Source organism: Neolamprologus multifasciatus, chromosome 14, assembly GCF_963576455.1.
Source record: "Neolamprologus multifasciatus chromosome 14, fNeoMul1.2, whole genome shotgun sequence".
Lineage (NCBI taxonomy): Eukaryota > Metazoa > Chordata > Actinopteri > Cichliformes > Cichlidae > Neolamprologus > Neolamprologus multifasciatus.
The window spans coordinates 8,281,680-8,308,229 of NC_140452.1; the positions used below are offsets into that span (position 1 = coordinate 8,281,680).

Genomic DNA, 26,550 nt, shown 5'->3' on the forward strand with positions numbered 1-26,550 from the left:
CCTGGGCGCCTCCTGGGTGAGGTGTTCCAGGCATGTCCCACCGGGAGGAGGCCCCGGGGCAGACCCAGGACACGCTGGAGAGATTATATCTCTCGGCTGGCCTGGGAACGCCTTGGTGTTCCCCCGGATAAGCTGGAGGAGGTGGCTGGGGAGAGGGAGGTCTGGGCCTCTTTGCTTAGGCTGCTGCCCCCGCGACCCGGCCTCGGATAAAGCGGATGAAGATGGATGGATGGATGGATGTAAGAAGGTCAGTGGTTCTGACTGGCTCCTCCAGTTTTCTATAGATAAGAGTTGTACACATTAAATAGGTGGTTTAAAAATGTGCTTGTGTGAGTTGGTGAATGTAACCTACAGCATAAAAGCTCGTTGAATGGTTAATAACATTGGAATAGTGACTAAAAAATATCATGAAAATGTGAGATTGTGTTTACCGTCTAATTAAAATTCAAATATATTGTTTGTTAGGTCATTTTACAGCAAAAGCCCACCTCTGCTGTTTTGATTATGAAAAAAGGGGGGGAAGAGGTGGAAATCAAGAGTTAATATCAGCCTCAGCTAAACCTTTAGCTCCAGAGAGAGACTCATGCGAGGGAAAGACATGGGTGGAAGCAGAGATTACTCGGAGAGATAGAGTAAGGCTGGTTAAAGAGGATCAGTTTATCTTCACACAGGCCTACATGGCTACCTGAGGGCTTGGGGGCGGAAGGCGGGGGAGCGACTTTTAATCCTTCACTTGATCATAACACAGCAAAACTAGGTTTGGATGCCCTGTAAGACAAATGCTAATTACACGTATCTGAGTAAGTGAGGCACTAGTTTGTGTATTTTTAGACACTTGCCGAGGCTGCTTTTTCAACATTTCATTTTTATATAAGTCTGTGATTACTTACTTACTGCGTTGCATCTGTTTACAGTTATTTATTCATCTGCTGGGACTTAAATTTAGCTGCTCTGGCGAAATGATGGTTTCCACTGGGGTTTTATTTACCATCAGAGGATCTCTGGTTTCATATGAAAGTGCTTCCCCCTATGGACGACTGTCGGTACTACAGAAAAACACATTTGGTCTCCTAATTGTGCTCCAGCTCCAGCATGCGTGATACGGTTGACTGGGCTTGTTGTTCTATACAGTTTCGTTGCCATCTGAAATGCTTTTGCAGCTGAGAATCCACCAAGATGCCCCTCGGGAAAAATATTAATATTATATATTTTTTTTAAATGTTGTTTATTCAAAAAGGAAAGAATCCTATTAGCAGAATCAAAGCGTGGCTAGGCTGAACAATAGCCTTTAGGAAAATATAATTAGGGCAAGGTTAGCTGAGGCTACCTAGTCTCATTTCCTCCAGTATCCTCTTTTATTAGTAGCTTTTCCAGATTTTTTACCTCTGGTGAGGGATTTAAGTTGATTTATATCCATATCCACATGTTGAACAGCCTTTGTATCTGAGTCTACTGACATACACACACAGACAGACACACACACACACATACGCACATACAGACACACAGACTCATCCCAGATGGAGACAGGCACGGATTAGTGAAGATTTTACTTCATTTAATAAACAATTGAATGACACAGTTCTGAGGATAAACCTGCTCAAAGAAGCACAAGAATAGTCTGGACTTAGAAGACTACAGGTTATTATCGTGCTTCATCACACAATCTCTGTGTGCTGTTTGCATGCACTGCTGCTGCAAGCTCTCTGCAGCGATTCACAGCAAAAAGCGACCTGCAGAAAAAAGCTGGTCCTCTCTAATTGGGCCTTTTGTACACGCTGTATTTTGATCAGCATACACTGAGCATGTGACCATTTAGAGAAGTCGGAGATACGCCACACAGCTGCATCACAAACAAGACCATTTATGCAATAATATTACACAATTGTCGCAGCACGTACATATTGCTTTATTGATGGGCATGACAGTAAAGACGATAGCTGGTGGAAATGAAATCGGAGAGCTAACAGGATTTGCGAGGGAAAAATCTATGTTTCAGATCTGAAAATAGATGATTTCGCTGTACCCTGGGCTGCTGTACATTACCAATCAAAAACAGGCTGATCTGACGGCTGATGCGGGCATGGTGGTGGTGATGATGATGGCGATAAAGATATTAATCTCATGCATACATGCCCAATAGATGACTTTACTCCTCAACACGGCCGGCACGGGCAAATGAGGAACAAACAGGAAGAATGTTTTCCTTTCGTTTACATGTCACAGTATAAATCACAGCTTTTGACGTCTTTACATGTGTTGATGAAAAATAAAAGCAGGGTAGATTTATCCCTTTTATCTACAACCAACACTGTGTCCGCATTTTAGCATCCAGTATTTATGCGATTAGATGCCAACAGATGATGAGCCTCAGTTTGAGTATGAATGAGCAGCTCTGCTACATCTACTAATTGTAAGCGTGCCTCTGTAGGATTGACAGGTTTAAGGGTCTTATTAGTTTCAGTACAGCCTACTTAAAGGTCAAGGTTCACCTGTGTATTTACACATTCACCCAAAGGGCGATCAAACTGCACTGCCCCTCATGTGCACCACGTGATCGCAATCGAAAAAATCCACCCGACATAAGAGGTGTTAGGGTTGGATGCAGGAGTCAAGTTGCTTTCTGCCTTGAAAAATATTTTTTAGATAATTTTCTTTTATCTAATGTTTCTGATTGCATCATTTGCAAACAGGTTCAGCTGAAGTCACCCTAACCCCGTAACCACCCCACAGTTTTGTAATTGAAAAGCCTACATGTTGCTGTGATGATCGTGACCCTGGTATCGGAGGGAGAAATGACCGTGTGTTACATCATATCTGTGTACAGCCGAGCTCTTTTGCTCACATGAGGTGAGAGGATTGAGTCTGAGATTGTTGAGGGATTAGTCAGAAGGACTTACCAGATTCAGAGATTGAGAAATTAAGGGATAGGAGCACCACACTCGCGGGGTCACATTGTCCCGGGAGGAATAAGAAAGCACTGAGTCACTGCAGGAAAAAGTGCATGTGAAAAAAGACAAAACAAGTTCTGTTTCATTTTTTTTTTGGTGCTTTATACATGTGCACACACTTTCCTCCTTTTCATCTGTGCCCACACCACCACCCTCTGACTAATTCTCCTGCCCCTGCATGGCTTCACTGTGGGAGAGAAGGAAGGCGTGTCTGCATGAACAGATGTGGGGATCTCAGCTGGATGTCTATGGATCATAACGCTGCCTCCCACTCCTGTCCGCTACGCCCTGCCATCCATTTGAGCGCAGGAGGGACACTTTTCACTGTTTCACTTGCAGCATTTAAAGGATATAGCAGCAGTGGGTCTTTTTCACGTCCTTGGCTTTAGTTTTTAAAGCAAGCTCCAAACTGGAGACTCAGACGGAGACCAGCTGCTGGGATCAGTTGATCCAGCTTCAGGTGTCTGGTTCGGGTGACTGGGCACCCTGTGAGTTCGAAAAGATCTCTTTTGTGTTATCGTTTCCCACAACCTGTCTTCATATCACCATGACCGCTTCATTATCATCATTCCACCTCCTTCGTTTCATCGTCTCTGGTTTCTTTTCTATGTGCAAATGTATTTAAGCATTTTCCAACCACATCAGCTTCATCCGAATGTTAACAGTAGCGAGATAGTGGACACGTGTAAATATGACGTTTGGTTGATGATTTTAAGAAAGTACCTGAAATTAGTTTGAGATAAGCCAAAATTCTACTTTCTTTACCTCTTAAACCTTTATCAGATGAAGAACCAAATATAGCGTTTTAATTTGCATCTTAACAATGAAACATTGCTGGTGTGGGGTGGGGGGAGTCAAACGAGTGAAAAGAAAAGCTTTAATATCCTCCAAAAAAATAAAGGGTTGCAATTTTCATGTATTGATACGAAGGGTTACGATTTTTTTTTCTCGTTCACCATTTGCTCGTTTCCCATGCAGAACAGTAGAGACTTAATCTACTGTAGTGTAAATCTTTTATGAAGACTAAATTTCAGAATTTAGAGGCTGGGTGTGTGGTGATTTAGATCTTTGTTGATTTGGCAGCACTAATGTCTGCTTGTTTTGCCATAGATAACAACGTAAGAGATACTGATTTAAATTAAAATTGTCAAGAGTGCTCAGATCAGACAAACTACAGTAGTAATCTCCACCTTCTGCAATGTTATCATTGAGTTTTTACTACATATGAAGATGTTACAATGAAGCCATTAAGTCTTTTGACGATTTTAGTTATTGTTTTTGTGCTATTCAAAAGTTTTTATGCCGCTAATTTTGGTTCATCCAGTTTAAAAAACGATGAGCGTACGCCACTTATGCCACCGTTTAGGCAAGGCAAGGCAAGTTTATTTGTATAGCACAATTCAACAACAAGGTGATTCAAAGTGCTTTACAGAGACATTAGAAACAAAAACAAATAAAAAGCATGATTTAAAATTGATTAAAACAAGCAAACAAACTAACTAATTAACAAACAAACAAACAAAACAGTATATAAAATCAAAACAGATAAAATCAGAACAGTAGATAAAATCAGTAGTTAAAATGTAAGTTTTGAAATTTAAGCTTAAGTGCGGATTTGGTGCTTTATTCAAATGCAGCTGAGAACAGGTGAGTCTTCAACCTGGATTTAAATAAACTGAGTGTTTCAGCTGATCGGAGGCTTTCTGGGAGTTTGTTCCAGATATAAGGAGCATAAAAGCTGAATGCGGCTTCTCCGTGTCTGGTTCTGACTCTGTTTACTAGTCCTCCTGTTCTAGTCGTGGCCAGATTTTAGTGAAACTTACTTAAAAATACACAACTTGTGTTCAAGGTCAACTCACATTTGTCATATGACGGGCAATAACCTGGGAATTGTGAAGGATCATAAGATGGATGAGCTGCTACGTCTCTGATGTTCTGGTTTCCTGAGTAGTTCTTTTCGTATTGCAGATCAAACCAACTGCTGCGAAAAAAGATGGTTAAAATCATTCAACTAATATCTCTTACATGGCCATGATGATGGCAGACATTTACAGAACAAAAACAAAAGAAGACGGATTATTGATATTCAGACAACTTAAAATAGAATCAGGGTGATTTTTATACCAAAGTATTATTAAAAATGATTGCTTCAGCTTCTTATATCAGTGAAAGTCAGTGCTGCTTCTCTCTTCTTAATATTATTATGTGAATATCTTTGATATCTTCCATAACTGCAAAATAACGATCTCTTGTTGGAGCCCTGCAAAAAAATGGATTCAATCTAATCCCCAGAAATAAGTCAAATAAAACAAACGCAAAAGTTAAACTGACTTATTGTGTTGCCATAGCAACCTGGCTTTCTGCAAGAAGCAGTCAAGACTGCTGCTCAGCTGCTCCGTCGAGGTCATGATAAGAAGTGCTTTTTAAACCCTTGTTATCGCTGTTTTGGTTCCAGGTGACACAAAGAAGGTGGAGTTCCCCAGAAAAGAGATGGAGGTGGTACAAGGCCAGATGGTGGTGTTACAAGCGTGGTACAGCCCCAGCGCAGACATTTCCAAAAACTCTGTCATTTGGTACTTCTCTGGGAACGAGTCCAAGCAGGTAAGAAGGGAACAGCCGAAGCAGTGTAACGTTGTGCTGAAGAGCCGCTCTGACCTCTGATGCAAAGACAATCGAGAGCCTCTTTAAAGGGATTAGAGTAAAGTACGGTTTGCTGGTTGGTTCTCTGGCTAGCAGAAGCTTTACATCTAATGCAAAAACTATTAGAGCTCAAACCACGAACTGAACTACTTTGCGTAGATTATTTTCTGTCATACAATATCAGCTCAAAGACTGTATTTAAAGCTGTGTTTAGATCTTCTTATCGTTTAATTTAAGCAAGAGGAAAAGAGTAATGTTGCATTGCATGACAATGTTACATTCTCATAGAGATTTGTAAAACATGTTGATATGTAGAGATTAGGATTTTTTCGAAAACCACTGATGGTGTCTAATTCATAGTGGAAGGAAGAAAGGGTGGGCGTTAGGAAGGACAATATGCCTCTAATGACACTTGAGCCCTACATTGTGCTGTACCTCTCTTACGTAGCACACGCTGCTAGTGAACTTATGCCTGCACATGCTTATATGATTAATATTATCTAAACAGTTTCCGATGCCTGTGAGATTATCTCAAACAGAAAATCAGGCTAAAATTCAACATCCACCATCTGTACATGCCAGGATTATCTTTATGAAGGACATGGTAATCTGCACATCTTAATATCAGGGAGAATTCAAAAGAATTTTCATTTGAATGAAATAATCCATATCGATGTAGTGATGTCTGTGTTTCTGTGGACGTGTTCTCTCCGTGCAGGTGATAAACTTTAGCTCAGGTGAGGTCGGACACGGTCAGAACGAGTTCACAAAAAGAGTGGGCTTCAGTGTGGCCATGCCCTCGGCCAACCTCTCCATCTACATCAATAACACCCAGGAATCCGACTCTGGTCGCTACATGTGTATTGTCATCATCCCCGGAGCTCCTGGCATTTCTGGGGAGATGAGCCTTAATGTCAAAGGTAATGGTCCGCAGCGTCAGAGGAATTTCAAAGGTTAGATGTAATCAGAAAGTCTGCAGTGCAACTCACACATTTCCTCGGATTTGGAAGTTCAGGCGAAGTAAATGCTAAGCATATTTTAAAGGATTTAGGATTAGACCAATCTGTCAAAATCATATATTTATATGACAAAGCACTGTCCACATAAAACTCATCTGCTGTTTAGGGATCCGCTGGGCTCTCAGGTTGTTATGTCATCCTCCAGCAGCAGATTTAAACTTACTTTTTTTTGCGGCATGGCTACTGCCCTGAGACATTTCCACATCGCTGGCGCTGCATTACAACTACCATAAGAAGTTCACTAAATGGGGCTGCTGGTGTAGCTTCTTATCGCACATGTTTTAAATCACTAACATTTTCTGTCCCTCTGCCCAGTCCCTCCTTCTCCCCCAGTGTGCACCATGACAGGGAACCCAGTGGTGAAGGGCAATGTGACTCTGAGCTGTAAGTCCAGTCATGGAAAGCCTGTCCCTCAGTACAAATGGACCAAGGCTGCACCCATGTCTGAGGTCTTCTTCTCTCCAATGCAGAGTAAGTATTTTCCCAGCACGCAATGCCTAAACTTAAATGACTCGTGCCCCCCCCCTGCCTGCAAAAACAACTCTCCACCCACTCCATATTTTCTCACTCGATGTCATGTTCATCCTTTCAGGTTATGTTTGCCCAGGTTTTGCATCAGCACTGAAAAAAAAAGTCCCCATCGAGCAGTGTGCTCTGGTGATTATACAAAGACTGTAAGGACCTGTTTCACAGGCATCATACTGTGGCAGGAAAAAGCACACTGATCATTTCAGGTTCCTGCTGTTGTTGCTAGTTTGCTGTGGTGTTTCACTGATGCAACTGATGGAACAGAGCCATCCTTAAAGACGCTGGTTTCACTTTGGCTTTACCTCAGCGACATGGGTTCAGAATGTCTCCCATTAAAGATGAATCCCACAGAGGTAAACATGGTAATACCTGAGCAAAAGTGTTTTTATTTTATTAACTAAATTATTAACTAATTTCCAGAAAGAGTTATCATACTGAGAATACAACAGGATAGCGGAAACTCTTCCAGTATGTTGGACCAGGTCACTTTTCCATATTCCGCTTAATTTTCTGACTGTGAATCTCTATACGCTGTTTTCATGCTGTGCAGGTGTCAAAAATGACAGACCAGAGGAATTCATAGCCTTATAGAAACTGTGCAGCAGTCAAAGACAAGAAGGGAAGAGCAAGTGCTTTGATGCCCTTTTCCCCAGTATTTTGCCTCTCAGGCATCACACCAAGGTGTTTGGGTTGTTTGAAGCCTGAGAACAGGAGGACAGGAACTAAACAAGACCAAAGAAAAATAACCTCTGCTTGGGTTTAATGTTATCCTGAGACTTTCTAAATAATATCATTATTAATCATAATCAATAACAGCATCCAAATAGGTCCATAATTTGCTGTGTAGTGGCTGTTTTTTAAATTTTGTTTTGTTTTTGAAACTGCACGCCACCACCCTGGATTTTTAAGCGAGACATTCAAGATGTGATTGAATTGCAAATTCAGCTTTAAGTCAGCTATTTAACAAAAACTTTGAATTAACTGTTGAGGAATTACAGATATTTTTTATAGTCTCCCATTTTCAGAGGATCAGATGCTGTGTTTCCTCCCTTAAGATGCTCTGCTAAGCCGTTACTGCTGCCACCTTCAGTTGTTGCTTGTTTGCGTCTCTCAGCCTCACATTTATTTTCTATGTCCAATTGCGTTGCCTTGAGATACTCTTGGGATGCTTTTGCAGTTTGCTTTTGGTCATCATCCATTTGCACTTTACTGCCTGATCAGTTTTGCAGCATTTGGCTGAATTTGAGCAGAGAGTGTAGCAGCAGTAACATCATCAAAAAACAATAGTGACCCAGTTCCACTGTCCACCATACATGCCCACGATATAACATTGTCTCCACCATGTTTGACAGATCATGTGGCATGCTTTGGATCATGAACTGTTTCTCGCCTTTTCCATATTTTTATTTTCCTGTCATTCTGGTACAAGTTAATCTTGGTTTGATCTGATCAAAGAGGGTTTTTTTTCTGTTTTCAACCATGGAAATAATTCTGTCATCATCCACTTTAGTTGTTTTCTGTAGTCTACGGGCCTTTTGGTGTTGGTGAGCTGATCAATTTGTTTCTTCTTTCTTTCTTAAGATTGTACCAGATTGTTATTTAGTCACTCCTGAAGCTTTTGCTGTCTGATGGGTTCATTCTGTTTTTTCAGCCTCTCCCACTTTTCCTGAAATCTCTTTGGGCCTCATGTTTAAAATCACCATGAAAAGCTATAAAATTTCAATTCAAGACCTTGAAGCTTCACATATTACATCTGCTTTGTTTCATGAAATAACAAGAAATCAGCCATAAAACTGCTTGTCAGTTAATTGATGGAACTATTTTAAGCCTCTGAAAATAGTAGACTATGTATTAAAAATGGCTGTAATTCCTGAAGAGTTCATGCTAAATTTGTTGCTTTAAATGCTTTAAATTAAAGCTGAAAGTCTGCACTTCCGTCACATCTTAACCGTTTGATTTTAAATCCTCCGAAGAAGTAAAAGTACAAAAATGTTGTCTTTAATTATGGAACTAACTGTATCTTTTAAAAAAGGCCCACCAGTTGTTATTATGGTCATATACATAGTTAATCAAGTTTCAAAGTTTAGCAAAGTCACACATTTAAAAATAACAACTAGGAAAAAAATAACCCGCTAACAGAAATAACCTTGCTCGTCTCAGTTTATCCACAAAAAACACATAGATGACAACTTGAATATGCAAGAACCAAATCACATAATCCTGCTGAGTTCAGAGAATTGTTTTATTGAAGTGATGAAAGTGAATTGGAACCATGAGGACAATTGGATCAGCAGTATGTCATGGGTCACATGGTCAAAGCCTGCCAAAAAAGACCATAAGACGTGGAGATTTGGTACTCTGTTACAGAGCAAAGCATCTTAGATCGTTGGAAGAAAGCTGTACTTTCTTAATGATGAGTTTTTCTGGGAAGGCGGTGACCCCGGCACTTCTAAATGTTAAAACACTGGTTCAGGAAACATGTCCCTGCATTTAAATCCCTTTTAAAATCAGCAGTGAGATTTAAGCAAAACAGCTGCAGCACAAAAGGAAAGGAATATTAGTGAATTCAATATTAGTGAATATGAGAATATTAGGAGCACAACACAAAAGACAGGAACATTTGTCAGAAACTATTAGAAATGTATATTAATTGTTATAGCAAAATGCACTGCTTGATCGTCACAGTATCGCACACAGTCCGTTAAACCTCAGGCATATCAGTCTGTCCAGTTAGGACTGATAGATCATTGTGAATACATTTAGTGCAAATGAAAGAGGGTTTTACTTGTAGTGGCCACAGATTGTTGCTCTCTCCTTATCCCTCCTGATTGATTTTGTTCTAGTTTTGTTTTGTGTTGGTGCCCTCTTCACTACTGGCCGACAGAGTTATTTGCATCTCCCATGACAGTCTATCAGTCATTACATGAGGACGTAGACAGAGCCGTAGAAGTGCATCAACCAGGAGGACTGGTATATGCTCCTTTGTGCCAGGAGGAACAGAAGGACCGCTGACAGAGCCCTACAGAATGACCTCCAATGGGCCGCGTATGTGCATGTTTCTGACCAAACTGTCAGAATCAGACTGCATGAGGGCAGCATTAGTCCCAAATGTTCTTTAGAAGAACCTGTCCTCTGTGCATCTGCCAAAGAACAGCAGAACTGGTAGGACTTTTCTCTCAACAGATGACAATATGTTCACACTGAGCAGATATGGGTGGTGTGAAAGAGTCGGAAGACGCTGTGGCAAATATTATAATGCTTCCAACATCATCTGTGAAATGAATGGGGCACCAGTGATCGACCTGCCAGTTCTAGTGTTTGGCTGCGTGATGTCAGTCTGTGAACACATGCTGCACTAAAGGATGTCAATTCCTATCATCTATCACCTCCTGCTACTCCTCATACAAAGGAGCAGATACCAGTAATGCAGCTCTCCTCCTTGTATCCATTTCCTAGTATCTCCTCCACACTCTTGAGGCTGTTCTGGGAGACACAGCAAAGCTTCTTGCAATGGTGCACATGAATGGGGATGTGCTCTCCTGGACAAGCTGGACTACCTGTGCAATCTGAATGGACTGCAGGTACTGTCTCGTGCAAAAGTAGCAGCAAGATCACTAAGAAAAAGCAAAATTGCAGAAAAATCCTTCAGAGTGTATAAAGAGAGAGTAATGGCCTGTGGCTACCACATGCAAAACCATTCCACTTTTGTGATCCTCTCCAGCACACCTGTTGTCACTTTCATCTGAACCACAGCAGGTGAAATGGATTCACAGTGATTCATGAGTCCCAACTGAACAGATTGAGCCTGTCGAAGTTTAATTATTTGTCTTTGTTCACTACAGTATAGTGAATAAATAAACGTTTCCCTTGAGTTTTATTGTTTACACCAGCAGGATAAAGGGGTTGAATAATTTTGACGGCAGCTGTAAATGTTTCAAATGGACCTCAGAGGAAGATCCTCGATCGTGGCGTGACGCGCAGTGTCCTCTTTACTGAATGAGACACGTAGCATTCTCCTTTCAACGTGCTGCACAAGCGCAAGAGAGAAAACGGGAATTTATGCATTATTTTTCACGTCTGTCGCCAGAAAAAAAAACAAAAGAAAGAAAAAAAGACGCCATCTGTTTCTGAGCAGTTGGACTTTGGCTGATTGATTGAGTATTGACTTAACTGTTCTGATCTCTGGCCTTCACCTCTTTAAGTCCTCAAACTCATAACATGAAAACTACTCCCTCTGATTGTGCATCCTCTCACATGCTTTCAACACTCGAGCTCCAACCCTGCGCGCATCTTTTTATGCACACTGATATATGCCAACTCTGTGACACTTGAACTTTACTCTGCCCATCACTGCTTATCCCTTTCAGCAGTCTCTCTCTCTCTCCCTCTCTGTTTTTTCCTCTCTCTCTGCTGATCCTCTCGCCGCACTTCTCATTTCCTGTTGGCCTAGGTACCTAATCTAACAAGCCCCATGTCATTACTTGATCAGCCCCTCTAAGAAGCATAAGTTGGATTTGGGACAGAGAGTGCAGCACATCTTGCTACCCCTCCCTTCAATTTGTACCATTCCTTCTCTACCTTTCATTTAAGCTCACTCTCTTTTTCATCTTTTTGTAAAAAAAATAATTGAAAGAGTGGAGAACCTGCCCTCAGACCATGCTTGTCCTTGGGTTCATGGGTAAGGGCTTTCAGTCATACATTTTTCAGTTATTCCCCATACTCTTTCTCACCTCTACCTGCAAGAATAATTATGTTTGTAGAGTCAACATGGCACTCCTTAAGCTCTAAGAAAGCTTTAAAGGAAAAGACAAATCAACCCCATTTGTAATAATGCTTATAATAGTATTTTCAAAAATTTCAAATTAAAAGACTAGATTCAAACTCTATAAATATTAATTATAAAACCACTCAGTTGTCTGTATTTTAACCATTTGGAATTGTGAACCAGTGTTTTATGTAATCTTTCCTGACTATTTCCATGACAAGCAGGGGTTAAAGTGGGCTGGAACAATCTGGAACAAACGAGTAATTAAATCTGACAGACAGGTTATTGTACAGTGGTGAACAAATCTTTTCCCCTTTCCAGATTTCCTGTTTTTTTGGTGTGTTTGTCAAACTTAAATGTTTCAGATCATCAAACAAATGTAAATATTATACAAATATAACGCAAGTAAACAAAAAAATGCAGTTTCTAAATTAAACTGTTTGTTATTTAGGCAAAAAATCTAAACCTACATGGCCCTGTGTGAAAAAAGAGAGCCATTATCTACAAATGGTGAAAACGTGGAACAGTACCCTAAGAGCACAAGGACGACTCATCCAAGACTTTAAAAAGACCCCAGAACAACATCCAAAGAACTGCAGGCCTCACTTGGCTTAGTTATGGTCAGGTGTTCGTGACTCTTCAATAAGAAAGAGACTGGGCAAAAATGACCTACAAGGCCAAGTTCCAAGACGAAAACCACTGCTGAGCAAAAGGAACATAATGGCTCAACTCAGTTTTGGGAGAAAACATCTTGATGATCCCCAAGACTTTTGGGAAGATGCTCTGTGGACTGACAAGACAAAATTTGAACATTTTGGGACATGTGTGTCCCATTACATCTAGTGTAAAAGTAACACCACATTTCAGAAAAAGCAGAAAAGGAGACTGTCGGGCCATCTGCTTCTGACCTCAAGCACACTTTGGTTCTGCAGCAGGACAATGATCCAAAAAACACCACCAGAAATGACCTTTGGAGTGGCCTAGAATTCGATTGATATGCTGTGGCATGACCTTAAAAAGGTGGTTCATGCTCGAAAACTCTCCAATGTGGCTGAATTACAACAATTCTGCAAAGATGATTCTGCCAGAATTCCTCCACAGTGCTGTAAACTCAGTTATTGCAAACGCTTGATTGCAGTTGTTGCTGCTAAGGGTGGGCCAACCAGTTATTAGGTTTAGGGGCCATTTACTTTTTCACACAGGGTCATTTTTTTCACTTAATAATAAAGGCTTTCATTTAAAAACAAGATTTTGTGTTAACTTGTGTTATCTTTGTCTAATATTTACATTTGTTTGATGATCTGAAATAGTTAAGTGTGACAAACAGAAAAAAAGAGGAAAATCGGGAATGGGGCACCACTGTATATCACTATTGAATGAGTTCATTCTTCATGTGCTGCAGGCTGCGGTGGCTGCCAGGGGCAGCTTGGTGGTACTTACTCAGTAACAAGAAAAAAACTGACATCCCAAGGCCCACTGCACTACACTTTCAACACATCCCTTTTTTTTATTGTTGCTGTGATGCGTTCATGGTGCAGAAGTAAATTTGAAGTTGTGGTACTTAGCAACTGGGTAGCTACTGAAGTAAGCATAACAGAGTAACATTTTTTTAAATGGCAGGTAGTTTTAAATGCAACATTTTAATCAACTTAACAATGTCACCAAACACACACAACTGTTTCTGTGCAGTTTTTCAAAAAGTGGACAGTTTCTGTATTTCCCAGGGGAAAAAAATGTTAATGTGTGACACTGACAGAGAAAGAAAGGGAAGAAAGGAAAGGAAGATCAAAGGTAATTTTCAAAAGTAATCATTGCTCAGCGTGTGACATTTTTATGGACTAGTAAGTTAAAATTTATGTGTAATTTTCTGATTCATTTTAGAGTGCTTAAATAAAATTTTGGATCTATAGGTGATGTGTTGCTAAATTATGTTTTTGTGAAATGTCTTGCAAAAACAAATTTAAGTCATTTAAATTTTAAGAATATATTGTTCAGGCTAGTGCAGGGTACACTAGTTAGTTTACAGTAATGCGGTGCGCTTGACTGGTTACAGCTAGGGCAATGTTACCAGATTACATCAAAGGTAGCAGACATCAAGGTATAAACCTTTTATATTAGCTTTATTGTATCTAGTTAGGGGGTTGGAAATCGGCCATATAGCCTGTGTAACATCTGCTTAGATATTGTTGAATTCAGTTGGTTGCATCATCAGACAGAGCAATGAATATTAGAGTAGAAACCCAGGTCAGCAGATCACAGGTTGTACACAAGGAAAAACCTACTGGAGCTTACAAAACAATGTCTTATGTGCCCTTTTTCTAAGTGATTCTTAAGACTAAGACCTGATCTTGGTGTTCCCCACCTGCCAAATCCCACTTTAACCCCTCATGACAAGGACTTTTAAACTTCCTAGCCTCATTAATATTAAGCGGAAGGGTTGACTTTGTCCTTTAAATCTTTGCAGTATGTTGTGTTAGATTTAGCTGTCATCCCATTGCAGTTTTTAACGGTGTACTATAAGATTATGTTAATTTATTATTGTGTAGTTAAGCTATGATGTGGGTTAATAAATAAATATGAATATAGTCAATAATAACCCTAAATTGTATAAATTTAATATGCATTCACATTTTATTACTTATATATGAATATTTCACATGTGAAAAACGTGAATATGATTTTCTTGCAGATATGGATAAAACTATCTGTATCCCTTTCAGTCACTTTTTAGCTTTCATGGTTAGCGAGTTAGCACACAGAATAACTAACTTAATCCAAGAGGACCTAAATATCACACATTAAAATTTAAACTTAAAAAAAAAAACAGCAAGCAATGTTTAAACCATATATTGAAAAAAATCTTATACAGTCATTGATTTAAAAAATAGTTAATGTTTGCTAGCTAGCTAGTAGCTAATTAGCTTTAGCTTGATGTGCTGGAAATTTGTTCAGCAGCTAGTTTGAAACAGAGTAACTGTAAAACTCAAAGGAATTGTTCAACTGTTTAAACTCATTAACTTGATATGTAAACTTTGTAACAATGCTATACAATTTGCAGTTTAGTGTGCTATAAATAAATGTTTATTAATAGCAAAATATAAAATTAGTAGGCTACAATACGAGTAATTAACAGTTTCTGCTGGTAATAGTTTTACTTATTTAGCTAAGTAAAACTATTATTATTATTACTAATATTACTGTTATTATTATTATTATTATTACATATTGTCTGTTCACTGTAACTTTTTACAGCATATATGCTGTGTAAAAGTCTCAAGCCAACACTCATTTAAAAAAGAAAAAAAAATATTGCCTCCAAGGAGTCAGATGTTCTAATTTCTCCAGGCTTTATAAAGGGTTTAATAAATTTTTCTTTTTCTATATAACTTTATAAAAAAAATAATTTTGACAACCTTTTTAGTTATTTATCACTAACCTATGACTTATTCAAGCATAAAAGAGGCACCTAAAGTCTAGGAGAATTATGGTGCAGAGTGCAAAGATGTCAGAATAAATTATGTTATTGTAAAAACCTATTTTTTTGCCCTATATACTGTATCTGTTTTAATATTGTTACTGCAGCCCAAAAACTCTTGAGACACTCCTCATACTAAGGATATCATTTAAACATAGGCATGAAATTAATATAGATATATGAGTGAATAAACAGGGAAAGGTGTCTTTTATGCTTCTGTTTTAGTTGTGCTTCTTACTTACTCGAAATGTTATCAGCTTATCGCTGTTTAGCCCTTTAGGTCAGAATTAATGTTAATACCCTTTACTGACATCCATACTAAACGTGTTTGTTTACATTGCTGTGCAAACTAATCCTGCATTGGATGGGCACATATGCCATGTGAGGTAGCTGACTATACTATTAGCTGCAAAGTCTGCCAGTTTCCATGAGTCACATGTCATGTGTCAAGGCTTTGACAAATGCTGCTCATTGACCTTGCAGTGATGGCAGCATAACATGAGTAATGGTCCCATCTTGACATGAAGTCGCACTTACTGTAACATCAGATCCCTGCAGCTCTGTTGCCACGGGGATCTGTGATCACTGTGCAGGCTTGAAATCGCTCCAAACGAGTCAGCTGATACGCGGCTAATCTGTCACAATTAGGTTGGGGCCTTCACAGCTGGTTTTTAGGCCCAGGGATTAAAAAATCACAGCAGGACAGGTGCATATCACCCTTATCCACAACTGTTTTTCTTGGGTTTATTTTGATTTCTCACGCATAATGTTAACACGCTGGTCTTAAGCTTAATAAGCATAGACATAATTTATTTCTACTTTTGATTTCAATGTTTTTTTAAGACCTAGAGGGGCAGGATATATGTCAACAGCTTCTTCTTCTTCTTCTTCTGTATTTATTGAAAACACAAGAGATTTAGAAATTATTACATCTGCCTACCTTAGCCCTCCTTGTAGTAGTGAAACAGGAGAGACAAAACAAAGCTCAGCTCAACCAAAACTTTGGGATTAGAGCAGTTTGGGAATAATTATTCTTAAGGATTTTGCTCACACCTTTCCACTAAATCTACTTCTTTTGCCCTTTGTGACTGACTCAATGCATTACACTCACTTTTTCGGGGGAGGGTTTCCAGTAAAAAACAAACACACCTACTGTCAGTTGCCGCCATGAATCAAAATGAGATCAGATGAAGGCGTGCTGCGATATGACGTCTCAGATTGGATTTCAGAGGATTTGCTGTGATAAGTCCAGCATGAAGCTTGTTTATTTTTCGACAGCCTACGTCTGCAACATAGTATTTTAAGATCAGATGTGCTAAGAGGAACAGATTGTAAGACTGATGCACATGCTCTCACTGCATGTGTGAGAAAATATGAAAACAAAAACTCATGTCCAGCATCAACAGACTAGTGTTGTTAGATTGCAGCAATGTAACATTTCTTTTTCTCCACTAAGTAATGGAAACCAGCCAATAATGGCCAGCCAATAATTATTTTCTGTATTAACACTGCAATGATATGTTGAATGCATTAGCCTTAGCATGATATAAAAAACAACAAAAATAAATAAAGTGATACTAACATAATACTTGTGATACTGATAGAAAGAATCCCATGTTTAAGTTTAAAAGAGAAAACTAAGTTGCAAACGAACAAACTTTTTATTTTTAATAAATATAAATCCAGTTATAGTCTATTGTAATTGTGTATATATAGTCTGTTACTTCGTACTGTAGTAAGTTCATGTGTGTAGTTCCCTTGACGTTTTTTTTTTTCCTGGCTCAGATCACATAAATATGTGATTGTGAAGAGTGTGTAACTACAGTTGTTTTTTTCAGATGAGAGACACGGTACCCTCAGGCTGAGCAACCTCACTAAAAGCATGTCAGGGAAGTACATCTGTCGAGCCAGCAACACCGCCGGCTCCGACAGCTGCTCCATTAACCTGGAGGTTTTCACCTGTATGTACACAGCATGAACTCTGCTTTTATTGTCCTTCACCCCAGAGTATTTCAAAGTTTGTTTGGGAAATCACCACTGCATCTTTGTTACGTTTCTTAGCTTCCAACGCAGGTGTGATTGCAGCAGCTACTCTGGGGTCAGTGGTGGGACTGGTGGCCATGGTGCTGTTTCTCATATTCATACTGAGGAGGAGAGGAGACACAGAGGAGGAGATAGCCAATGAAATCAAGTGAGTTTGTCACGGCGAGTGAGATGAGCCGTATAAAATAATAAATGAGGATCCAATCGCAGGCAGTAGTGGAGGAGTGAAGGTGGTTTATTTAACACAATGCGCCAGTGGAAAAACGGAAACAGAGATCACACTAAACTATACTGGAGACAACTAAACTACTGAATACGAACCGGAACTCAAACATGAAGCAAGGTGGACGACGGTACAAGATGGTGACGGCAGGGAACACACAGACGAAACATGGTGGAAACACAGACGGACCAGCAACTACGATGACAGAGGACACGACTTAAATACACACAGAGAAACATGGGAATTACACACAGGTGGTGGACACAGCTGGGCATAATCAACAAGACGAGACAGAGGGAAAACTGAACACACTCACATGAGACGCAAACCTTCACAATAAAACAGGAAACGAGAACACTACACCAAGACGCAGACCTGAGAGACAGACAGACAGAATGACACATGGAACCTGAACTAAACTAAATGTGAGATACAACCGAGAACAATTCCTTAACATGAATAAACAGAAACATAGAATTCTAATAATAATAAACCTCATAGTGCCCAAAACCACGACAATTATCCAAAAATAAACTAACAATCCAAAACTCAAAATACTGGGTCGAAACTGACCCAGAACCGTGACAGAGTTTCACCGTCTGTAGAGTGGGCACTTTGTCACATTAAATCCTCTTTTATGCCTCTACAACATCATAGTGACGCCATAGGTGGCTTATTATATTCTAATAAAAACATCATTAAACAAATTCCTGATGAGTTTAATATGTTATTCCCTTGTTTTAGGACATGTTGAATAATAAAATTATGTCAGTTTTGTAAATTTTGGTCATTCCATGTAATCCAAAAGGAGGATTATCCTGGATTTTATCATTGGTTAATCACTTGTGATCAACAAGTCATTGGCCAATAAGCATCCAGTTTCCCTTCTCCAGTTTAAAAACACCAAATAAAGGTTAAAATGCTCATCTCAAGTCTTCAAACAGAAGTTTACCATTAAAAGGCTTATATCACCGCAGCTAAGGCTTATGTGTACATCATGTATTTCTTGACAGCTGTCAGAAATGTGGAGTAGTGAGATGTAATTTCTGTGTCCAAAAAATGATGATGATACAAATGGAAAGTGGAGTGTGTCGTCTCTGAGCACGACGTGACAGTAAAGTCATCCTATTCATCCTAAAGAGGCCATTTGGAGTCCAGTTGTTTGGAGCAGGGCTTTAAACTGACTTTTGCTCAGTGTGAAATGTGCAGTGTTGCACATCATCCAACCAGAACCCCTGCACTAAGATATGGTAAGTGCCATATCTTAGTGCAGGGTGTAATGTACCCACAAATTTTCCAAAAAAAACTAACAAGCCTTCTGCTTCTAAGAGTCCGTTCACAGTCATGCAAAGCAGGGATTCAGCAAGTATGTGTTATCTGTATTTTCATGCTATCCTAGTTTTTGTGCATTTTTTAACATTTAACCTTTGTAACTAATACTGCGTAAGTAGAGCATCGTTTACACTAAACACTTTTAAAATCAGTAGTTTACAAGCGCTTCATTGTTAGGAGATCACGTGAGTATAAAACACTGTCACTCAATGTGTTTTGTTGACAGTATTGCAGCTGCAGTGTCCGTTATCGTTTTACTTGAAGCAGTTCACTTCTGTTTTGTTTACTGTCTCCTTTTTAATGATTTTTCTTTCACCCTCTTTCCTTGCTTTTTACCGCAGGGAGGACGCTCAGGCACCAAAGCGAGTGTCATGGGCAAAGAGCAACACAGGCTCAGATGGTATGTCCAAGAATGGCACCTTGTCCTCCATAGCCACCAGCCCTCAACCACGAGACCCCCATCAGCCCAACTTCCACTATCCGTACTCCCCGATATCAGCTTCAGACGCGAGCTCGGTGATCAACGCCTACCAGCTGCGCCCTGGAGAAGCCAATACCTTACAAGGGCTTCCTGGCTACAACATCGGAGGCACGCCGTCGCGTAAACACAGGCGGCCTCCGAGTGCAAACGGGGCTCCTTCGCAGGTTCTCATGAGCCCTGCGGTCACCAACCCCAAAAGAACTGAGGGGGCGCAGCCTCAGATGGCACCTCCACTCACTGTGTCCCCACAAGTTAGTTCCTCCACTCTGACACGCATGGGAGCTGTTGCTGTCATGGTGCCTGCTCAAAGCCAGGCCGGATCACTGGTGTAACGGCGTGGGAAGCAAAGGACAGAGAATCCCTCGCAGTGAAGCGCCCTTTCTCGGTGAAGGCCTGATAGGTTGAGAGAGAAGGAAAAACACGTGCTTCACTGGAACAAACTCTTCCTTCGGTTTGTTGACGAACCAGTGCAGCGTTCTTCATTTCAGTTTTCTTTTAAATGCTGCGATCAGGCTCATTAAAGAGAAATATATTTTTATTTCCATGCTTAGAAAGAAAAGACGTGTTGATTTTACGTAGCAGCATACAGTGATATTGTAAACCGTAGCAAGCAGGATGGTTTACTTGCGATTGTCGTGCAATGTTTTGGCTACATTTCTATGATTTTTCTAATTTCATTTTTATGTTATTTTACCTGGATGTGTACAGTTCACTTTTCTCAGGCTAACTGCACTCGTTCAGAGCAAAAACACACAATTCAGACACTGAAAATAGTTTCTAGAGTTTCACATTTCTGGCCCACATTCATGTTCACATCAGGAAACAGTTTCAGTGTGGGTTGAAGACTGATAAGGACTCAAAACTTGATGATTTTGCTTGTTATGGTAGCTGGAATGTAGCCAAAGTAGTGAGTGTAAGTGTTAAAGGCGATGGTTTCTGACTATTTTGCTTAAAATTGCTGAGTATAACAAGATTACTGCAAACATATGGCAGAGCCAGTAGTGGAGACCGCTCAAGAAAGCGTCCATCCTCGATATCTGACCAATGTTTTCTGCTTGTTTGTTTTCATGATTTCAATTACACTGAACTCTGGAGATAACGTTGCAATGATGTTCTGATGTTGAAATGCTACATGTAGCACTTTTAATGCAGTTCTGACTGTTGATGGAATTTTGTTTTTCAATAAAATGTTCTGCAGTATTTGACTAAATATTGATCAGTTTCATATTTAATGCAAACAATAACCTAAAGGTGCTAAACTGCAAATGAAGTCCAATTTAAGAAAGCTTTATTTGGAGTGTAACATTTCATTATATAACCTTCACAGCACCTGTGACATATTTCTGTAATTCTACAAAAAGCAAAGAAAAGGATGAAATACAGTAAAAATGCAATAATCATGAATATACATAAGGATTGAAAGACCACTTTAGGGACAGTGATGCTGGGATTTTATGAACTGTTACTTTTTCTTATTACTTTTTCCTCTGTCATCTCTCCGTCGCTGGTGGATGAGTTTAATTACCTGGGGTAAACCCTTCAAAGCAACAGACGGAGTGCCAGCAGGGTGGAGCAGTTGGAGACGAGTGTCAAGGGTGATTTGTGACAGAAGGATTGAAAAAACTACACTGAAGTTGGTTGTGCTAACTTACATTACATCTGATGTGGTGTCCACATTCAAACATGGGGTCTAAAGGGTTTATTTATGACAATGATGATGATTTGCGAGGGTTATTAGATGGAGGGTGGGTGGATGAACATACATTCAAGTGAGGGCAGCACCAGTCATACTGTAACAAACCAGATATGAAGACCATAACAACATGGTCAGTTTAAGTCCAGAGGACGAGCTTTATCACGACTCCGACAGCAGATTTCGGGAAATGATCATCCTCATCACTTCATTGGTTCCTTTAAGGGAAACAAAAGCAGGAAACAGCTGGTGAAAAACAGCATCACAGTCGCCTTACATGAACCCAAAGGAGCCACACTAAAATATGACAAATGACAAACAAAAAGGCTAAAGAGAGGAAAAAAAACTCACCTTCTAGGATCTGGTGGACTCTGATGTCCCGGACAAACTGCTGCACTGCGTAGTCTTTAAGGTAACCGTACCCACCGTGCATCTGAAGCGCCTGGTTGCAGATCTGTTGAACACAAGCAGGAAAAAACATAAAAGATCATTTAATATAGTTAATTTCATGCTTTTTAGCCAAATACTGTTAATCTTCCTTAGCACTGCTCACATTAAAGCACTCGTCTGTGGCAAAGAGCTTGGCCATGGAGCAGATGGCAACAGCATCGGGGCGGTCCTCCTGCAACGCCTGCGCTGCTTCACGTATCAAAAGGCGAGACGCAACCAACTTGGTGGCCATTTCTGCCAGTTTGAACTGAAGAAACTACCATATGAAAAGAGAGGAGTGGGGGGATGAATAACAGTGGCAGGACAAGTATTCTGTTTCACTGAGTTTTCACTAAATAAACTGAAAGCAGGGGGAACCTGCTTACCTGGTTGTTTGAGAGTGTTTCTCCAAACTGCTTGCGCACTAACAGGTGATCCCTCGCCAGCTGCACAGAAGCATGCGCCGCCCCAAGAGAACAGGAAGCTGGCGGCAGAGTGTTTAGAGGAAAACCGGTGAGTAAGTTGTTTAGGTTTGTTTTAAACGCCTTCATGTCAATGCCAAATACTGTGTGACCACAAATACTGACGGTTTGAGCTGAGTTATTACTGAGCAAAAGACTGCTACTGGTCATAACCAAGGGCATGCTCATTTATATAAGTGTGTTAATCCAAATCTACTGAAACCAATCGCCATGCCTTAACCAACTCAAGGTTTCTTTAAAAGCACGCTGCACGCAATTTATGCACAAATCTGTTTCCCCCAAAGCTCGTTGAAGCCCAATTATGATGCTGATTACATACTGTTACTTCTAGCTTTAAAAAAATATAGATTTACATTGGATTGTAAGTATAAAAGACACACGGTTTTTGGATGCTTGGCTACTTGGGTGGTGTTTTCCTCCTTACCAATGTTAATCCTGCCTCCATTCAGGCCTTTCATTGCGATGTTGAAGCCCTGTCCTTCCTCACCGAGCCGGTTCGCCACTGGAACCGCACAGTCCTCAAATATCACGGCCCTGGTCGGCTGACAGTTCCAGCCCACCTGGAGGGCAGATTGTTTTTAACAGCTGATTGGCTCAATTCTGCCATCTAGTGGTTGAACACCAAAGTGGCGCAACTGTGAAGTCGTACCTTTTTTTCTTTTTTGCCATAACTGAGGCCGGGGGTTCCCTTCTCCACCACCAGACATGAGATACCTTTAGGTCCTTTACCTCCAGTTCTGCACATCACGACGTAGACATCCGTGTCTCCTCCTCCACTGATGAAGGCCTAAAAAGTGCCGAAGAAATTAGAGGAGCTTGCATTTCTACAGACCTTAAATGACATGAGCGTACAGACAGGTCTGAGTTACCTTCGAGCCATTCAAGACGTAATGGTCGCCTTTCCGCTGAGCAGAGGTCAGAAGAGAAGCAGCATCGCTGCCGCTGCCTAAAACAAAGATCGCAGGTTGAACTTTAAAGTACTCACATGTGTGGAAGAACAACACACATGTGAAACTAATTTCTCACATAGACAGCTGTGAATAATTTTACACAAAGAACTCTGCTGTCTTTTCGCATGCAGACTCACCTGGTTCAGTGAGACAATAGGAGGCAAACGTCTCCATAGAACAGAGATCAGGACAAAACTTTTCCCTTTGCTCTTTATTGCCATAGCTGTCTATCATCCAGGCACACATGCTGCAAAGATAAGGAGGACAGAGGAGATTAACACGCAAATAAATAAATAACATACACTCACTGGCCACTTTGTTAGGCACACCACTTCAACTGTTTGTTAACACAAATATCTGATCAGCCAATCACATGACAGCAACTCAGTGCATTTAGACATGAAGACACAGTCGAGTCGACCCAGTGATGTTCATACTGAGCTTCAGATTGGAAGAAATGTGATTTAATGATGGTGTTGGTACAATACGTGCTGGTCTGAGTACACAGAGTACCACTGCTGTCAGCTAAGTACAGCAAACTGAGGCTAGGATTCGCACGAGTTCACCAAAATTGGATAATAGAGATATGTCGCCTGGTCTGTTGAGTCTCGATTTCAGCTTCAACATTTGACATGAACAACATGAAAGCATGGATCCATCCTGCCTTGTATTAACAGTTCAGCCTGCTGAAGTACCAATTATTTAAATGCTAAAGTGAACCTGAGTATTGTTACCGACCACGTTCATCCCTTCATGGCCACAGTGTACCCATCTTCCTGTATGTATAATCCAGACAAACTGACACCTGCTGTAAATATGGCGCCTTTTAAAAATGCTCCCAACCAAAATAATCGTATTATTCATACTTGTGGATGCTGATGTAGGCTGTGGTGCTCACACATCCCGTGGACAAAGCCTCAAAGATGATCGACGTGTCCAGCCGAGAAAGGCCAGATCCTCCGACATCTGGCTGAACGTATATCCCACCAAAACCCAGCTGGGCCGCTTTACGCATCGTCTCCACTGGAAAGATTTCCTGAGTGGGGACGAAACATCTAACCATTAGCACACCCCGCCTAGTGCTGTTACTAGTTACTTACTGCCTAATACTTATTTTTATTTTGGTTTTTTTTCTCCTGATCAGGACTTTGGATTGATACAAAAGATTGCCTTTATATGAGCAAACATGGTTTTGAACCCCTCACATCTGTTGCTTTCACGTTTGATTAATAACAGTGTTTTAAGCCTCCTAGCTCATACCTTTTGGTCCCACTCCGCCATGTGTGGGGCCATTTCATTGGCTGCAAAGTCAAAGGCCACTTTTTGAAACTCCTTCTGTTCATCTGTGAGTCCGTGGGAAGCTGCAGACAAAGAGCGGAGGACATTAAATACAGAGACTGCTCTGTGTGCTTTTAACCATTACATACTATTCATATTTCATGTCTTCACAGTCTGGCTCAGGTCATGTTTAACCCAGGCTAAGAATTCCCTCATAAGTGTCTACAGCATATTGTTAAACAGAGATTAATTTAGAATATATAAATAGTCACCTTTTTCACTCACTATGTATTTATAAACCTATATTAAGCTCTAGCTCTCTTCCACAGTCTTTGTCCTGCCTTTGTCCCTCAACCCCAGCCAGCTGTGGCAGATGGACGCCCCTCCCTGAGTCTGGTTCTGCTGGAGGTTTCGTCCTCCTTCCAGTTTTTCCTTCCTAGTGCTGCCAAAGCGCTTGCTCACAGGAGGCCATATGAGTGCTGGGTTTTTTCTGTTTTCTTTGTATTATTGTAGCATCTTTACCTTACAATACAAAGTGCCTTGAGGCAAATGTTGTTGTGATATGGTGCTATATAAATAAAATAGAATTGAACTGAACTGAAAAACATCTAATATCATATAGTATTATGTCCTGTTATACCTAACACATTACAACATAACAGCCACGATTATTTAAATAACATCTAGGTGTTGAATAATCCGAAAGAGAGGGGCGGTGCTAAGGAGAGGCGTGCAGCTTTCTCTGCCTTCCGACTGGAGCTGAGATCTAACAAACCAACCAATGACAGTCGGCTGCGATAAATAAGTAAATAAAAGCGCTGAATATGTGTAGCATACGCTTCTTCTTCTTTTTTAAATCTTAATCAGCAGTCGTGTTTGTTTGCTACAAAGCTGTGTGACTACTTAACATGTCAGCTAACAAAGTTATCTGTGCAGGTCACATGTTGTCGCTTGTTCATTTCATTGCTTCAGGTCCAATGAGGTAAATGAAAGAAACACAGAGTTTTTAGAGCTACTTGTATTACTTAAAGCTAGTAGATCTCGTTTTCTGGTACTTACGGTCGATGCATGCGGCTATTCCTCTTCTCTGTGAGTTTCCGCTTAATGTTACACGATTTTTACATATTCTGGAGCCCAGCCGGGCTATTCTCGATAGAGCTCCTACAGCAGCCATGTTTACCTCTACAGTGGTGCGTCACTCGGCAGCGGGACTGCTGGTTATTGTAGTTTGTAGTCGCACTTCCGGCTTGTATTACGCATTTAAAGGTGCCATATTGGAACGGGGTTCGTTTCAATTAAACGAAATGTTGAACGTAAATGTTTAAACATTTATACATGTTTAGAAATTTTACTTTGATTTGTTTAATCACATGAAGTAATTAATTTATGCTAGATAACACAAGTGAGCATTGATATTATGCTTATGAAATTTTTTTTTAACTAACACAGCATTTATTTGCTGTTATTTATTCAGATGTATGACATGACCAGTTTGATTATTACACTACAGTGTAGCGTCCATAACATTATTTTTTAATTGTATATCTTTTTAAATAATGATATTTAAAATGTGAAACGTAAATGATGGAAGCTTGTGTCTACCACTGATTTATTTGTTATTTTTTTTCTTTTGTTATCGTATTCACTTATTTTGTCATCTGTAAGTGAATATTTCAGGTTCACATCTCGGAATTCAACTTGAGAAGTTAATATTTTGTCTTAATAACTCAATAACATCTCAAGTTAATCAAAAAAATTTACAATTTACACTCTGCCTGGCAAAACTTATTTTGGAAACAAGCTTCCATAAAATTGTGAAGCTTGCATAAATGAATAAACAAATACCTTACTTGAGGACTTTATTACTGCTTTTGTTTACAATAGAAGACTTGTCTTGTAATAATGTGCCCTCACTTGTACTGCAGTGTATGTAGACTTTGTAGAAATTCATTTAGATATATATTGTTATGTAAAGAACTGCACAAATGTATATAGCTTTGAGAATCCTTTTAACCTTTATACATCAATTCCAACAATTCTGTAGGCTTTAACACATAACATAACACTTTGTAACCTCATATTTACTTTCTTTATCACATATTCTCAGACTATTTATTTTATTTTGGATTCACTTTAGTCGTTTCCACGTGTATCCTGTACACATTGAAAACTTACAATAAAGTTGACTTTGACTTAACTTACACCTTGTTTATTTGTAGGTTATAATAATAATAATAATAATAAGGGGGTGTTATTGTCAT

The 26,550-nt window shown here is 39.9% G+C and overlaps 2 protein-coding genes across 4 annotated transcripts in view; one reads left to right on the forward strand and one right to left on the reverse strand.

Moving 5' to 3' along the window:
- Window positions 1-21,388, forward strand: part of esamb (endothelial cell adhesion molecule b) — a 60,084-nt gene extending 38,696 nt beyond the window's left edge. The window contains exons 1-8 of one of the 3 annotated variants that reach the window (XM_085184653.1): window positions 255-3,439; window positions 5,407-5,552; window positions 6,310-6,511; window positions 6,926-7,081; window positions 11,772-11,816; window positions 17,217-17,339; window positions 17,440-17,569; window positions 19,318-21,388. In XM_085184653.1, coding sequence (XP_085040779.1) covers window positions 5,442-5,552; window positions 6,310-6,511; window positions 6,926-7,081; window positions 11,772-11,816; window positions 17,217-17,339; window positions 17,440-17,569; window positions 19,318-19,789 — 1,239 coding nt within the window. In that variant the 5' untranslated portion in view covers window positions 255-3,439; window positions 5,407-5,441 and the 3' untranslated portion in view covers window positions 19,790-21,388. Of the gene's footprint in view, window positions 1-254; window positions 3,440-5,406; window positions 5,553-6,309; window positions 6,512-6,925; window positions 7,082-11,771; window positions 11,817-17,216; window positions 17,340-17,439; window positions 17,570-19,317 lie in introns of those variants that run through there. The other 2 variants (XM_085184651.1, XM_085184652.1) reach the window with 2 other exon arrangements.
- acad8 (acyl-CoA dehydrogenase family, member 8) lies at window positions 20,731-25,499 on the reverse strand. The gene is made up of 11 exons (XM_085184654.1): window positions 25,349-25,499; window positions 24,272-24,372; window positions 23,878-24,047; window positions 23,149-23,258; window positions 22,931-23,007; window positions 22,711-22,848; window positions 22,486-22,621; window positions 21,966-22,063; window positions 21,704-21,856; window positions 21,502-21,604; window positions 20,731-21,368 (listed from the first exon to the last, which is right to left on the reverse strand). The coding sequence occupies exons 1-11, from the start codon at window positions 25,461-25,463 to the stop codon at window positions 21,313-21,315; spliced, it is 1,257 nt and encodes a 418-aa protein (XP_085040780.1). The 5' UTR covers window positions 25,464-25,499; the 3' UTR covers window positions 20,731-21,312.
- Window positions 25,500-26,550: the final 1,051 nt, after the last annotated feature.